Source organism: Melozone crissalis, unplaced genomic scaffold (genome assembly GCF_028551555.1).
Source record: "Melozone crissalis strain CALT ecotype California unplaced genomic scaffold, PUWL_Pcris_2 ptg000014l_1, whole genome shotgun sequence".
NCBI lineage: Eukaryota > Metazoa > Chordata > Aves > Passeriformes > Passerellidae > Melozone > Melozone crissalis.
In genome coordinates, this window is record NW_026535792.1 from 6643697 (window position 1) to 6659100 (window position 15404).

The 15404-nt window shown below is 42.4% G+C and overlaps 1 protein-coding gene across 1 annotated transcript in view; it reads left to right on the forward strand.

The window, feature by feature from the left end:
• The window catches only part of AKAP13 (A-kinase anchoring protein 13), a 159455-nt gene that overhangs the window by 107419 nt on the left and 36632 nt on the right, over nt 1-15404 (forward strand). Inside the window, exons 11-13 of the mRNA XM_054272927.1 lie at nt 2424-2770; nt 11621-11798; nt 12363-12471. Of these exons, the coding sequence (XP_054128902.1) occupies nt 2424-2770; nt 11621-11798; nt 12363-12471 (634 nt within the window). The remainder of the gene's footprint in view (nt 1-2423; nt 2771-11620; nt 11799-12362; nt 12472-15404) is intronic.

The following is a 15404-nucleotide window of genomic DNA, read 5'->3' on the forward strand; positions in this document are numbered from 1 at the left end:
CAAGGGAATTGTGCATTGTGTTCTGTCGTCAGTCGAATGCTCAAGGTAAAAGTTAAAATGGAAAGTTAAAATTGATCAAATGTATTTCCCCTTTTCCAGACATCTCCTTGAGCTGCATTTTCCGATAAAAGCCCTAAATCTTCCTTGTTAGGGAAGTGGGTTTTGTTGTGCGGCAGTATTCTCATCTGGGAAATAAAAATTCCTCTTTTTACTCTAATTCCTCTCTAGTTAATTTGGTGTTCTGCACTATTGTTTTTAGATTCGCATCCAGATTGAAAGTTTCCAAACTCTCCCATGCTTCACACAGCTGCTGGGGTGAAGTCAGTCCTGTCCTCTCCTGCTCTGCTGCCCCAATCCCAGAATCACAGAAGGGACCTTAAAGCTCCTCTTGTTCCAAACCCCACAACACCTTCCACCAGACCAGGTTGCTCCAAAGCACCATCCAGTCTGATCTAATGTCTGACAGTATTTTTCTATCTTAGAAAAGTGGCAGACTGTTTCCTCCACTGTAGGAGTGTTATCCACATAATGACTGCTTGATTTGTCTGTGTTTAAGCAATTCAGTAAGCTCTCATCGTGACTCACACAAATATCAGATTGTCTTGAATACTGCTGAACATCATCAGAAACTTCTCAGGGCTTCCATTTCAGCTCTCTTTTCTTTAAGCCTCAGCTTCCTATTCAAATGTATCAAATCCATAGTTCACTAGTTTACAGAACACAGTCTTCTGAAATTCACTGTTAGTATTTGACATAGCTTAAGGTGAAGTGAATGTTTTTGGAGGAATGTATTTTTAGTGTGTTTTTTAATGTTTTGTGTTTAAAAGGTTCTTGTATTTTGGTGTTGTGCTGTGGATGCTGTTTTGTTTTCCTTTTTTCCTCTGTTTCCCTTTGATGGATGTGGGAGGGGAAGCAGTGTGACAGCATTTAGTTAAACCATCTCACGAACATTCTTGTGTACCTGTTAAACTGAACCAAGAATAAAAAATAGCTAAGCTTGAAACAGGGCTTCTCTCTGAATAGTGAAATATTCAATTAGAAGATATTTTGAATATCTCAGTTTCTTTTTGTTCAGTCAAATAAAAAGCTGATAGCTTTTAGTGTGTGCCCCCAAATAAAGCACAGAAAAACAAAAGTCTCTGGACTGTTTAACACCACTCCTGCTCATCCTTCCCTCCATGTGGTCTGATGCCCATCTTTCCCTTCCAAGAACAGATTTTGCATCCAGTTTTCTTCTGCCAAATGCTTGCTGACAGCCTGCAGCCCCTGGGGCACTCAGCTCCTGCCCAGCCCCCTGAGCCCACTGTGTGAGCACAATTAACCACCAGGGCTTTGCTGACTGCCCTGTGGTGTATGGCCTGACAGAGCACTCTGCCTGTTATTGTTTTAAATGATACAGGGCTCTGCAGCAGGATAAATTGAAACTTCCCATGTCAGTCCCTCAGGGCAAACACCATTTCAGACTGGAGGTGATGTCAGAGAGATGCTTGTGTTTTTTACAGTGGCCACAGGGAACGAGATACCTTCTGGGGCTGATTGGTCAGCATGTGGCCTCTGGCCAGAGAGAGCCAGTTTGGCTTCTGCATACTGCTCTTGGAGCAAACTAAACCCCAAAATTACAGCATGACTCAAAATCTCTAATACAGGGCAGCAGTTCCTGTAGAACAATATTTTTCAGTGACAGTTGGATTTGAAAAATGCTGCAAACCCTGGTATTAACTTTCTGCTTAATGGAAAGTAATTGGGGATGGGGAATTATGCTTATATTTTTTTCTGTTTGTTTTCTTCTGCTGAGTAATTCTCCTTTTTGTGTTGCATGGTGCAGTGGAACAGTGTGCTGCCCTTGAGCTCTACAAGCCCATCCCAGTCCCACAGGAGAGGCTGGAATTTGTCATCAGGAGTTGTGATAACCCCCTTCCCCATTACTTGCTCTCAGTAAACCTTTGGCAGTTTTATGGCACCTTGATTGATAGCAGGTTTAGCCAGAAATGGGGAGAGGAACAGGATTTGCTGTGCAGGATGAAATATCGAATTGGGGAGAGGAAGGCAGGCAGAGGATCTGAGCTGGGTAATGGCAGCCAGGGTGGAAGAGATCACTCTGCAGAGCATTTCAACCTCTTTTGAAACCAGAGCAAAAAGTCTCAGTTCTATGATGGTTAATTTGCCATCAACTGAGCAATCTCTCAGCTCGTGTGAAATACAAAATATTTGCATTCACTTAAAATGTTAAATGTATTCACTTCATTGGAAGTGTTCAGGACCAGGCTGGATGTGTCTCTGAACTACCTGATCTGGTGAACCATGTCCCTGCCCACAGCAGGGGTGTTGGACTAGCTGATCTTTAGAGGTCATCTTTATAGATCTTCCAGCCCAAACCAGTCCATGATTCTACTTTAAATTACTTTGAATTTTTCTCACCCCAGCAGCCTGAAGAGGAGCAGTCTGCCTGCGATGTCACCAGCTCCAGCTCCTCTGCAGACGACACCGTGTCCCTGGAGAGGAACTCATCCCTGGGCAGCGACACGTCCCTCCCCTTCCCACCCGTGGGGAGCTTCGCCCAGCCCAAGGACAGGCACAGCCTGGATGGCAGCTGCACCAACATGGTGTGCTCAGAGGGAGGAGAGAAGGAAGAGGAGCTGGACAGCATCACGGACGTGCCCACGCCCTCGTCCGTCCTGCGCGGCTCCATGCGGCCGCTGTCCCCTTTCCGCCGGCACAGCTGGGGGCCCGGCAAGAATGCCACCAACGAGGCAGAAATCAATCAGAGGAGGTGAGTGAGGAGCTGCTTTGATTTGCTCTGCACCCACTCATGCATATTTATCTGAGCTGTAAAGCTGGAGTGATAAAACTGAAGAGTTTATCGCGTCACTTTTGATTATTTCTTTTTCGGTTTGAAGAGGTTAAGACAATCTCCTAATGTATGTTTGTTTGGTTTTTCTTAAATTAACTTTCAGGATTAAAGTACTTAATACCTACAGTATGCTTGAGCTTTCCAGAGTAAATGGAATTACCTCAGGACAGGTCTTCCATTAGAACTGTCACCACCCCTTTCTGTACAAAGGAATTATTGGAGTGTTAAATGTCACTGACCACAGAATAAACATGAACATTGTTGCTCTGATTGTATTAAGGGATAACACAGGCACCAGGGTTTTAAAAAATTCTGTAAAAGCTCTTCATAATGGTGAGATGGGTCCTCTCTGTTTCACAGAATTGGTTCCCCCTCAGTCCCTCATGTACAGTAAGTTCCACCTAACTCATCACTGCTGTCCCTGGGGTTGTTCAGGAAGATTTGAAGGAGAAGTTTTCCCTTCTGTTCTTTCAGAAGGTACAAGGGGCAGAGGTGTACAAGCCATGTGAGTGTGTCCATGCTGGTGCCAAATGACTGTGGGAAGAAAAGTTGCTCAGTCTCCCATTTCAGTGGGGAAGGAGATGAAATAAAGGAAGATACACACCAAAAAGTAGTAATTGGTGTGAGGTTCCCTGCCATGCCGTGCACTGTTCAGCATTTGGGCTGCAGGATGCTTGGGGCCAAACCCTGTGTATTCTGAGCCCAGTGGAGGTTTGGCCAGTGTTTTTAATATGCTTTAATGCTCTCAGAGCAGCCAGTTGCTTTAGCAGGGTCAGGGTGCCATATCCTCCCTACAGCTCACAGAGGCTGCTGCCCCAGGTGTGCAGGGCAGTGCCACTCTCTGGCTGCCTGTTGTGTCATGGCAAACATTCTGCTGTGAACAGAAACAGAGCCATTGCATGTGGGGCTGGATGGCATTAAATTAAATCTCACCACTCACAACGGGTTCCTGAAAATTCTGACCCCTTTGGATAGTCCAGGGAGAGGCGGCAGCCTCCCATCAGGAATGTATGCATCCTTTACACACAGCAGCTGTGGGTATCACTAAAGGATAGTAATTAATTATTATCACCTTCAGGTTTTAAAGTAAATGTTGAAAACCATTCAGGATTTTCTAAGTAACATACAGTGAAAGCGTTGTTTTTGTTGTTTAACACTGTCACCTTTTTTGGGCTTCATTCCTGGTCCCCAGGTAGTATTTAAATAAGTTAAGAAATCCTCATCAATTTTTAAAAGCAACAAAAGACTTAGCATACCTGCATGTTTATGACATAATGAGTCCATAAGCTCATAAACTCATTTGGGGAGATTTATTTTTAAGTGTAGGGCCTGATGCATAAAGATTTCTGGGGGTAATAAACTGCAAAGCTGGCAATCACTGCTAACACTGAACAGATGAGGTTAAATTCTCCTGCATCCCATTTTGGAGGCTGTTTCTGATATGGGAAAATACATTCACTGTAAGTGTAAGAAAATCTGAGTTAAAGGAGCAGTAATTCTTCTCATATGTTCTTACATTCAGCTGCAGCTACATAAGGATAGCTGTCATGTAGGGTAATTAAAAAAGAAAAGCTGGGTGGGTCTGTGGTGCTGATTAGATTCATGTTTGTTTTTATGCTTCTTTTAGAAAGGAATTTGGATTATTTGCTGTGTTGTTTTGTTCTTTTCTTTGTTCTTTTCATATGTGGCTGTTGTGATGTTGAGACTCTCTCGTTGCTTAGTGAGAAACAACAAATACTGAGGAAGGGAAGGGCTAACAAGTGACTTTCACTCAAATCAGTTGAATTCTGAGTGTTTGCTTATTCATTTATTTCACATGCAGTAGATGCTTTTCCAGTAGAAGGGGAAAAGTCCTTATTGCAACTTGACTTTTGCAAACCTTTGAAGTGGTGTAGCACTGAGCGCAAGCCTTGGCTGAGGTTTGTCCTGCTGATGGGCAAGGTCTGTGCTGCTCCCACCACCCTCTGTGCTCCCTCCCCTCCTCTGGGCACCCATGGCACTTCTCTGCTCTGTAGGCGAGCAGCTTGCCCTCACTAAATGAGGAGAAAAAGAACCAAATAAAGTGTAATTGCCACCAGAACCAGCCCAGGGATCAGAGCTGGGCTGTGCAGCCAGGAGGAGGAATGGGGTGACAGTGCACCATCAGCTGAGCTCTGAGAGATGCTTCCTGCCGCAGCAATGATTTGCTGCCCCTGCCCACAGCAAAAATAGTCCAGACTTGGATTACGAAGATAGCTAAGTCAAGTTTAGATAGAGGACCCAAAAAGCCTACAGAAAAAAAAATCAACTTTTTGTAAAATGTGATATTTTCCCACTGTTATGTGTTTTCTGTTTGTGAAAGGGATGAGTGTAAAAGTTTGTTCACAGAAAAGATAATGAAAAAAAACCAAAAATATGAAAAGATGCTCAGTTCCCCTTTGTTTCCCATCTCTCCTAAAATGCACTTCGCAGATAATCCTCCTGTCTGCATTTTGCTATTAAAAATACAAAGAAAACCAACAAGGCAGCACAAAAGGATGTTCATCCTTCAGTTAATTCCTGACATTCATAGCAGATTTGAAATGCCTGTCTTTCAACAAAGCTTCAGTATGTGTTAAATGTCCAGGCTGGGCAAAGGAACACCCTCATGTTTCACTGATGGATTAAGCACTGCAGAACTGGAGCTGCTGTTAATCACTATTGCTAACAGCTTCTGTCAAAGTGTTTGGCCTCATCTAAACTTTAAACTGACCTGGCTTTGGCAGCAGCAAAGTTGCAACATGGTCAATACCTGTGCAGCCTTCTTTCTGTACAAAATAAAACCAACCAAAGCCCAGATTTATTTGTAGAAGAGAGGAGAAAGACAGAGGCTCATTACTTCCTTTCATATTCCATTTTGTGTTTTCCCTGTATGTCCATTCCCTCTGTCTGTGTGTTGAGGATATTATTCCTTTAGCTGCCATTTGTTAAGTTTTGTTTTTCATTCAAGCTGCTGACCATTCTCCATGATTCATTTTCAGTTCAATGCGAATTCTGGGGGATGGTATAAAGAAGCCTCCCATTCATAGGAGAAGGTACAAAGCCAACTAATGTGACTAACTGTTTTGTGTTTGAATGTCTACTAACTCCATCTTCTGATGTTAGTAAACCTGTAGTACCTCTGGAAGTGTTGGCATTGGAGCTGTGCATCCCACCTGGCTGCTTTCTCTCTCCAGTCTGACCCATGGGCCCCACAGAGCCCATGCTTGAGCTGTTTTCTCCAGGACATTGTGTTAATAATGAAGAGAAATCTCAGATATTATTTTGTTGGCCTTTGCCATGTGTAAGATTTGGAGTTGGCTAGGGCAGTGGTTTACCTGGGAGCATGTGTGTGATTTGGATTTAAAGCACATCAGAGACTCCTGGCAAGACTTGCAGGAGGGGCAGCTGGGAGAAGGGATGGGTCAGACACGATCTCAGAGTTGGAGAACATTCTGCAGATCTGCAGCTGGTTCAATTAAATGGCTTTAATTTTGCTCTTTTGATGGTTTTTATAACCATCTTCCTAAAAAATAGAAAATACGGTGTGTTTTTCTCTTTGCTTCCATGTGTTTTTCCTCTCTAAGAAACTTTCAGTTTCTCATCCATCCCACAGATACACAGTTCCACTCATGTTACCTTTGCATCGACTATTAGCAAATAAAAAAGGATACTTAATTTTTGACACAGCAGGTGTGGACTGTCCACACATAGAGATTTTAGGCTAAAGAAAAAAGAGAAGTTGAACTTCTGTCCTTCAGTGGTTCAAGCTTGTCTCACCTCCCATAGCCTGTTACTTCCCCTCCTGTGCCAGGTTAGCTTGGGATTTCACTTCAGCTGAAATATGGATGGGGTGTTGTGTGTGTAAACAAGCTACCACATTCCCACATGTGAAAAGAATGCTACCATGATGTTATGACCAAAAAAATCAGCATCAATGAAACCCAGCAGCACTGTACAGTTCAAAAGAACATTCTTAGAAAAGAATTTTTTTAAAAAAAGGCACAAGGAAGAACATGCTATTTTACTTCTAAGAAGCCTCTTCATTTGCACCACTGCAGGAAGCAGTGCAGTGCTTGACTTCTCAGCTCATGCAAATGTTCCTATTTTTATCAGTGTTCTATTAAGGCTTCTCTGTAGGAGCTGTGTTATTATTTAGAGTCAAAATATCTGAAACACTGAGCTTACATGTAGAATAAAGAAAACATCTAGAATACCTAGTCATATCTGAAATGTGTGATAATCCTTTCATAAAGACTTTCTCACTTTTTATGGTCTCTAAACCATGTTGGAATCATCCTCTCTAACCCCACTTGTGGAGCAGGAGCCTGAAACTGATTCCAGCTGTTCATGCTCTCCCACAAGGCTGGTGTAGATAAAAGCTCCTTCTCCTCCTCCCCAAGCTATCTTCTGTAAAGGGTTTTTTTGCATGCTCTGCATTGATCTTTTTAGGATTTTAGGGTGTTGCCAACAGGCTGTGGGTGGCTCCCCCACAGGACTGTGTTTCTGCAAGAGTGCTTTCCACAGCCTTTGCCAACAGATCCCCTTCCTTCCTTCTCTGAGATCTCAGCACTTCCAGGCTTCCTCCTACATATGCAGGGCTCCTCTTCTTCCCTCCCCTGCAGTTTTAGCGTTGGGATCATCTCCATAACACAGCAGTGGTCAGGAATAGAAGCATCTTTTAAAGTGTAGTGTAAACATTACATGATTAATGAAGAGAATCTTCTTTCCTTCGATTGAAAAGGGACCACACAAAAATGAGTGGCTTTGAAAAGCAAGGTGACATCAGGATATCTCAAAGGGTCCACCAAGCTCAGTGCTCTTGTGGCCACAAGCAGATGGCCTGGGGAATCATGTGTGACACCTTCCTTGGGATGCTTCCTCTGCTGCCCCTGAGCACATCTGAGTGACCCTCTGGGAGGCTGAACCCAGGCCTGAGAGTGCAGGTTGTGTGTGATGCAGGTGGATTTCCTGTGGCCTGAACTTGGTTCCTCTAGATTTTACACAAGTATTTTAGTCCCTGCCATCCCCCACCAATAGTTAAACATCTGCCATTGTGGTTGGAGTGGGTGAGGATGATGAAGTACTTGGAAATATTGGCATGTTATGGGAAGGAATGTTTTCATGAAGAATGTTTGTAGTACTGTGCTGAGAGCTCCAGGTGAAGCACACCTTTTGGGTGTGTCCTCACCCAGTTAACATCCTTTATAAAACAGGCAGCAGTTACCTGAACTCTGCCATTAAACACCCATCCAGAATGTTTCCAATTGTCAAACCCTTCCAGAATGTTTCCAGTGTTGCAGTGAGTGTGGAAACAACATGAGATGGCATGACATGATGCATTCAGTGGGTTTAAATCTTTGTCTGTGCCCTCAGAGGCTTCTGGCACTCACAGTTCCTTGTCCAGGAAGGCTTAAATTTGTTCTGCCCTTTTCACAGGCTCCTGTCATGGAGCAAAGCATGTTCTGGCCATGTCCCCTCCTTGCATGGATCTCAGACCAGGACCTGGGAGCAGGGCTTGTGCTTAGGCAAAATTCCCTTCAGACAATGCATGCTTCCTGAACAGCATTTTCAGGATTTAGAGATCATATAAATGTCATAGCTGACAAGAAGATGGATTTCTCTGTTTCTGCAAAACCTGCAATTGGGCCATGAGCTAACAGAGAAAAAATAACAAAAACAGTCTAAAATAACCAAAATATTTGCATTCTGTATTTGCATTTCTTATGTCTTTCGTGATGCAACTTTGGGACTCTTTTGGGGAATGGGAGCTGAAAGGTTTTTTAGTTAGTAGCACTCTTGATTTAATCCCAAGTTAATAGTAAGATTAGCCTGTTTTTTTCTTCCAGCCTCTTTCACTGACTGTGAAAGACTGTGCAGCATTTAAGAATGTCTCTTTCTCCTTATTTATCCAAGCCTAGCCTGAGGTTATTAATATTTCTATGGAGGGGGCTTACACTGTGAAATATCTGTAAGGGATTCTTTTTCTGATTTGAGAATGAGAGCTCCCAGGAAAATACTAATAATTACTAACACAATGGTTGTGTGTGATTACTTGCAAATTGGCTTTGGTATATTTTAGCCTTGTTTTTCCCAAAAACCTTCTTCTCCACAAGGAGTACTTTTCCCACTACATTGTATACTCACTGATGGGGTCAGTTTGGGGGAAGTGTGAACTGTCCTGCTGCCTGTTCAGTGGTAACCTCGGGCATTTGGGGCACTGTGGTGTGTTTGTTCAACCAGACATGTGCCACTGCATTATTTCTGAGTTTGTTGGTTTTTTTTTTTAAGGTATGTGAGAGTGAGAGTCTTTTAACATCCCCCATGTTCCATATCAATCCGATAATCACTGCCCTTTTCCTTTCTTTGCCTCTTTTGCTGTTCCTAGTTTGAGCTGGTGTCCCTCAGGCGTACAGTACCTTGCCATGGGTCCTGACTTTACTTGTAGAAGGTATGGTATGAATAAATGTGCAGCAGCACAGGAGCTCTGCAAACACCCCTGTCGTCAGCTTCTCGTGCGTCCTGCACTGCTGCTCTGGCTGAAGCGCGCACGTGTTTGTTTGCTTGGTCTGCTTTTTCAGCAATTACTCGTGGGAGTGGAGCCTCAGGGCTGGGCTGCAGGTGGAGGTGGTGGCTGCTTTTCCCTGGCCTCTGGCAGTGAAGAGGCTGCACTGTTGGGTTGAGCTGCTCTGCTCCGTGATGGCTTCGAGCCGCGGTTTTTTTCTGCAACAGTGATCAGAATGATAATTGTGACAGCAGCAAAGAATCAAAGCAAGATTTAATATGATTCAGCACTTCTCTGTACCAGATCAATCTCATAAAGGGTTTAAATTCACACAGACTTGCTCTCTGTAGATTGAAAGATATCGGCTTTTCTTCAAGGAGACTAAATCATGTAAAACCTTCCCTGAAAAAAACAATCTGAACGCCACAGATGAAAATTTCCCAGATTCTTAAAGTTTGCATCTTCTGTAGAAAGTCCCAGCACTGATATTGGTGCTTGCAGGTCACTTCTTTACCCAATATTGTTTGGAAGCCAGCCCCCCAGATTTTATGGCTTTATAGCTTTTCTCTAGCAGTTTTTGCTGGGTGGGTAGAGCTATTAAAACTCTTTTTCTGAAGAGTAGATATTGAGAAGGAAATCTGCCCTTCATGGACAGTTAATTATGTTTGGTGTATGTGTGCCAATCAGCAAATTACAGACTAGTATCACTGATAACTATTTTATGGGCTAACATTTGCAGGTTTTAGCTAGTTTTTTCACAAGTACATGATTTTTTTTTTCTCTACTGTGTAGCATCATTATTGCCACCTTGGAATGTAGAAAGGAGATATTCTTCCATCCTAAATAATTAGTAGAAATTGGACTGATTTCTACCTACAGGTGTTTTAGAATAAACTTTTAAATGCCTGCTGTTGATACACATTGATGAGCCACAATTTTCCTAAAGCAGATTAAATTATAAATGCTTCAACCAGTCTTTTTTCTCATTAATTACCATGAAAAAAAGGTTTTTTAAATTACTAAATCTTCTTATTCATGGTTTATTGCAGTTTTTGCTTTCAAGGTGCATATTTATGAGCCTTGTAATGCTTCTAAGGGACTGCAGAACATTAATCACGGCTATACAAGTCTACCTGAATTTAAAGTTCCTTTGGTTGTTTAAATCATCTGTACAGCCTGTAGTACGTTTTCTTTTTCATGTGTTTCATGTCAGCTTGTTCACCACAGACATCATGATTAGCCTCAGGTTGGGATATAAATCCAGGGTAGGGCTGGCACTTAGTGAGTATCAAATCCAACATTGGCCATGGATCTGTGCTGCTGTCCTGGGAGGAGAATCTGCAAAGCTTCACCCAGTGAACCCACACTGGCATTTCAGTGGGTTTGTTGATGCTTGGGTATGAGGAGCAGGAGGGTCAGAAGCAGAATATTAGAGCGAGATTTATCAGATTAAATAGTCCCATGTGAGACAGGATGTGTTTTGTATAGGTAAGAGGAGAGTGTCACTTTTCTTATCAGCACCTGTCTCTACAGAGTTTGGCCAGATGTTTTATTTCTAACAGTTCTTCAAGCAGAAGTTTAGTAATTTATTTAGCTTTGAGTTATTGCCCAGCTCTGCTGAGCAAGACCTAGCTCCCTCAATAGATGATGAAATAAAATTGATTGGGTGATGGAAACAACATTTATTGAACTTAAAAACAAAACCACAGCATGGGTAAAAGAGAAGCCACCTTTGGCAGAATAAATGACGTTATCAGTGGCAAAACTGTGCAGTGTCAGGATTTAAAATAGATTCAGAGGATGTGGCTGCAGAGATGAGTGTTACAGCAGCTGATGTGGCTGCTGGGAGGGGTATTGGTCCAGGACAGGCAGCACCTGGTAGTTTGATTTGGGTGGCTTTATTCCAAGGGAGAGCCTGATAAAAACCTATCAAAGAGAATATGTGGAAATGCCAAAAATCTTTAGAAGCGGTGTTTCTGGGTTTTCCTGTGCACCACTCAAAAAGAGTAAAAAAAAAAACAGTAGGAAAGGCAATTGACCAGGAGTTTCAATGGTTGTTCAAGCAATGAACAAACCTTTCTGTCTCATTAGCAGCACAAAGATGTTGCTATTTGCTCTGAAGAAAAAAGAACATGCTGAGGAGTAACACCTGCCTTTGCCTGCACACTTCAGTGCCTGCTCTGTGTTTTATGTTTGCAGGTGCTCTGTGCTGACAGGCCTGGTCCCTGAGAGTTTGGCAGCACCTGACCTCTGTGCTTTCTCTTTAGTTACAGCCTAGAAGGCCTTACTGGGGACTCTGGTGAGAACAAGAAGCCCTCTGCAAACCTGGAGGCTTCTTCCCTGAGCTCCAAAGACCTCAGGAGGAGTCCCCTTGCCAGCAATCAGTCCCTGGTGCTGCTCTCTGAGGAGCTCGAGCAAGGAGAAATCAGAGACTACAACCACCAGGTAAAGCTACTGTTAGGAAATAGTACATCAACATTTTGGAAGTCATTTTCCCAAGTGACAGTCTCACAAAGGCTTCCACCTTATATGTACATATACGTAATATTAAAAATCTTTCATCTTTAACATGGAGAAATCTCCAACTATTTTAAATTTTCTACTTCATTCATTGCAGCAACACAACACTTGTGTCTTCTCTTGCTTAGAGGAATGGCATTTTGGGGGAACAAACTGCTAAGCATCAGATTTTTTTTTTGTCATATTGAGCCACAGCCTAGTTTTGCTGAAGAATTGGAGTCACAACAACAATTTCCATGGCCATCAGAGAGTTTTAACAATATTTGATTTTTAATGCCTTGCAAGAAAATCAAGCACACATAGTCTCTGTGTTGCATAATTAGTTGTCTGACACTTAAGAGGCAAAACAAAATGTTGCATTTCACCTGAGTACTGTTTCGCTGTTTCAAAGTGAGAGTTGCCGTAAGCATGAGCCCTGAGCTGGGGTCTGAAGCTGGGATGGTTCTGTCATTCCTGACATATTCAGCATGGTTCTGTCCTGTTCTGCAGGTGCATCAGACATCACAGCCACAAGGATTTAACTTCTGCACTTCTGTTGCTTCATCTCCGCTGACCAAATCCATGTCTCTAATGTCAATTAGCAAACCAGTGCTCGACAGTGAGTAATCCAGTTTTCCCTTATCCACTCTGTCATCTCTATAATTTGGTATATCTTGCTTTCTTCCCAAGGCAAAATGTGCTCCTGCCCGCCCCTGCTTCCTTTATTACATGAAGTACATGTTTCACTGCTGCATGGAATTGTGGGTGGATAGGCAGAATTCATTCAGTTTAGTTTTGTTCTTCCCAGTGTATCCCTGCTATTTTCTTTCTGTTAGGCTTCCTTTGTGTGGGTTATTTTTTTCTTTCTAAATTAGACTATTGCTATGGAAACTATGATTTATTGAGTTTGTTAAGTAAAAAACAAGGATCTCATTTTGCATCCTTTCACCTTTCAGAGTTTCTTCCTTTGATGTCAGGTAAATTCTACTTGAGATCTGTCTTCCCTGCATCTAGATTTTTTTTAAAGCTGGTACATGGAAATTTGAGAATCCATGTCTTGATCTCATTGGAGGAGTTTGTTGCTATTCATTCTGAGTTAAATATTTTGGAGCAGTTGGGTGTAATTTAGTGAATCTCATTCCTGGAGAAAATAATAAAAGATTATTCTATAAAATTTTCCAGTTTAGCTTCATTGAAGCAATAACAAGCACTTAATTTTGCAACTTAGCTGAATTGATTCTTTCAGCTGAAAAAGTCATTCAGAAGGCTGCAGCTGGATGTGCTTTGGATGTATTACACATGTTTTCATTTTATTAATTGCCAGCCAGAACCCCTATTGACATTTTAGCTCGTGTCAATTAGTGATGGTGTCTGATCCTTCCTCTTGAGTAACGTGATTGTCCCTTGCAAAGGACAACAAGGTGCTTTAAGAAAAGTGTTTTATTCATGGAGGAGGCTTGCTGGAAGAAGCTCAAAGGGATTGTGCTTTGTAGGAAATGGTTTTAAATTCTTCAGCATGATAATTCCAAGATTAATAAGGATGTGGCCTGACAGATGTGTCCCGCAGCAGCAGTAACCAAACCAGGGCAGCTCTGTCCTGTGGAGAGACCAAATCCTCTGTGGTGGCACTGCCTCTTCCCTCCTTGGGCTGAAGGTCTTCATTGTTGTTTTTTGAGGCAACCAATTTCTTGGCATTGCACCCAGCCTCTGACCAAACACCAAAAACCTTGGCTGGCTCCCCAGAAATGAGCTTTGGTGGCTGAGGGAGCCTGGATGGCCAAGGCTGTTAAAATGACCTGGCATTAAAAATGCCACGGAGCCTTGATTATCACATCTCCTTCTAGAGCCAGCCTGGCCACCCTGGTCCCTGGAGAGAGAAGGAAAAGAGAACATGTAGTAACCTCTCCAGAGGGGCTGTGGGCAAAGCAGCAGGGTTAGTCTGGTGCTTTGAGGCAGATGTCTGTGGGTTTGGGACACTGAATGAAAACATGACTAACATTCTTCTAAGCTTTATTTGCTCAGTCATTAATTTGTGACATTTTTATAGGACGGTGGTTTTTGGAAGTCAGAGCATTTGAGGGGTTGATGCAAGCATCCAAAAGGAATAACTTGGAAAATTTAGCTCATGGATTTTTTTCCCAATCCTGACTACCTTCCTGACTACAGAAACTTCAGTAAATCATCCAGAAAAGTTGTGACTGCCCCATCCCTGAAGTGTTCAAGGCCAGGTTGGATAAGGCTTGATACCTGCTCTAGTGGAAGGTGTTCCTGCCCATGGCAGAGGGCTGGAACTGGATGAGTTTTAAGGTCCCTTCCAACCCAAACCATTCTATTCTGCTTTTATTTTACAGCTTTGAAAGAGGAACAGTGATGTTTGAATTGTGACCATAGGACAGTTTGGTGCCTCTTACAAGGAGGTCTTGGTGTATAAACTCCCTTGTGTCACCTGCGTTTGATGTTCATGTTTTTCCAGCAGGGCACTTGAGAGTTTTGCAAGAATTGTATGGAAGTGAATTCTAGGACAAATTCAGTTCTTTATTCTTTTTGCATAATTTTGTGGTAGGTGTTTAAAAAAAAAAAAAAAAGACCCTGTGATCCCTCCAAATGTGTCTGAATGGGAAGAAAGCAAGATGCTGTGCTCAAGAACTTCAAAAACTAAATCCAAATTAATAAAAATATGGAGGGTTTTCTATTATTTTACTGTTTATTGTCAAATGTGCTGAGGCAGGAGCAATTTCCCAGACCAAGTTCCTAGCCCACACTGCATCTGATGTGTCAGATGTTCCAAGAGCTGATGTGGCCATTCACAATGTTAATCCTTCAGCATTTTATAGAGGGAGGTCACAAGAGCTGTTGGCTGGAGTGCTCGGAAGAATGCTTTTAGGGTTGGAATAGCAAATTTCCAGTGTGGAGCACTGTTATAAAGCCAGGAATTGCTATAAATAAAACCACTGAAATGGAAGTTGAATTGTGCTGGCAAAGGTGGTTCAATTTACAGTAAAGTATTATTGTTCATCTTGACTTTTAGTCTAAATAGACAGTAGACTACAGAAGAAAAAGTAATATTGCCTAATTGTGTTCTTCAGGTCTGGAACACTAGAACAGCTCCTTCAAAAGGCAGTCTAAACAAAACTAATGCATGGGTCTTCCTAAGAATTCTTCCATTTAAATGTCGTTACTGTGCCCATTTTAGTCAAATTGCCTGTAGGCAATTGGCATTTGTGACTAATGGCTGGAGGAAGTGTTATGGGGCATTTGTTCCGCATTGCTTTCTTAGCATTGGTTATTCCTTTTTTGTATTCTGAATTCAGTTTTGATGTATGATACCAGCCATGCAAAAACCCCTCCTTGTACTGGCTGAAAGGCCATGTTTTATTCAAAGAGAGAAATAATTGCTTTGTCTTTCTCTTGGAAGGTTAGTACTGATAAAGTCTTTAGCCTGTTTTCCCCGTTCTGCAAGTGAATTGACGTGTCCATGGAATAGATAATTAAAAGTACCTGAATACCTGTGTTGAATAATATGAAGATGTTTAATGTAGGTGCTTTAGTAGA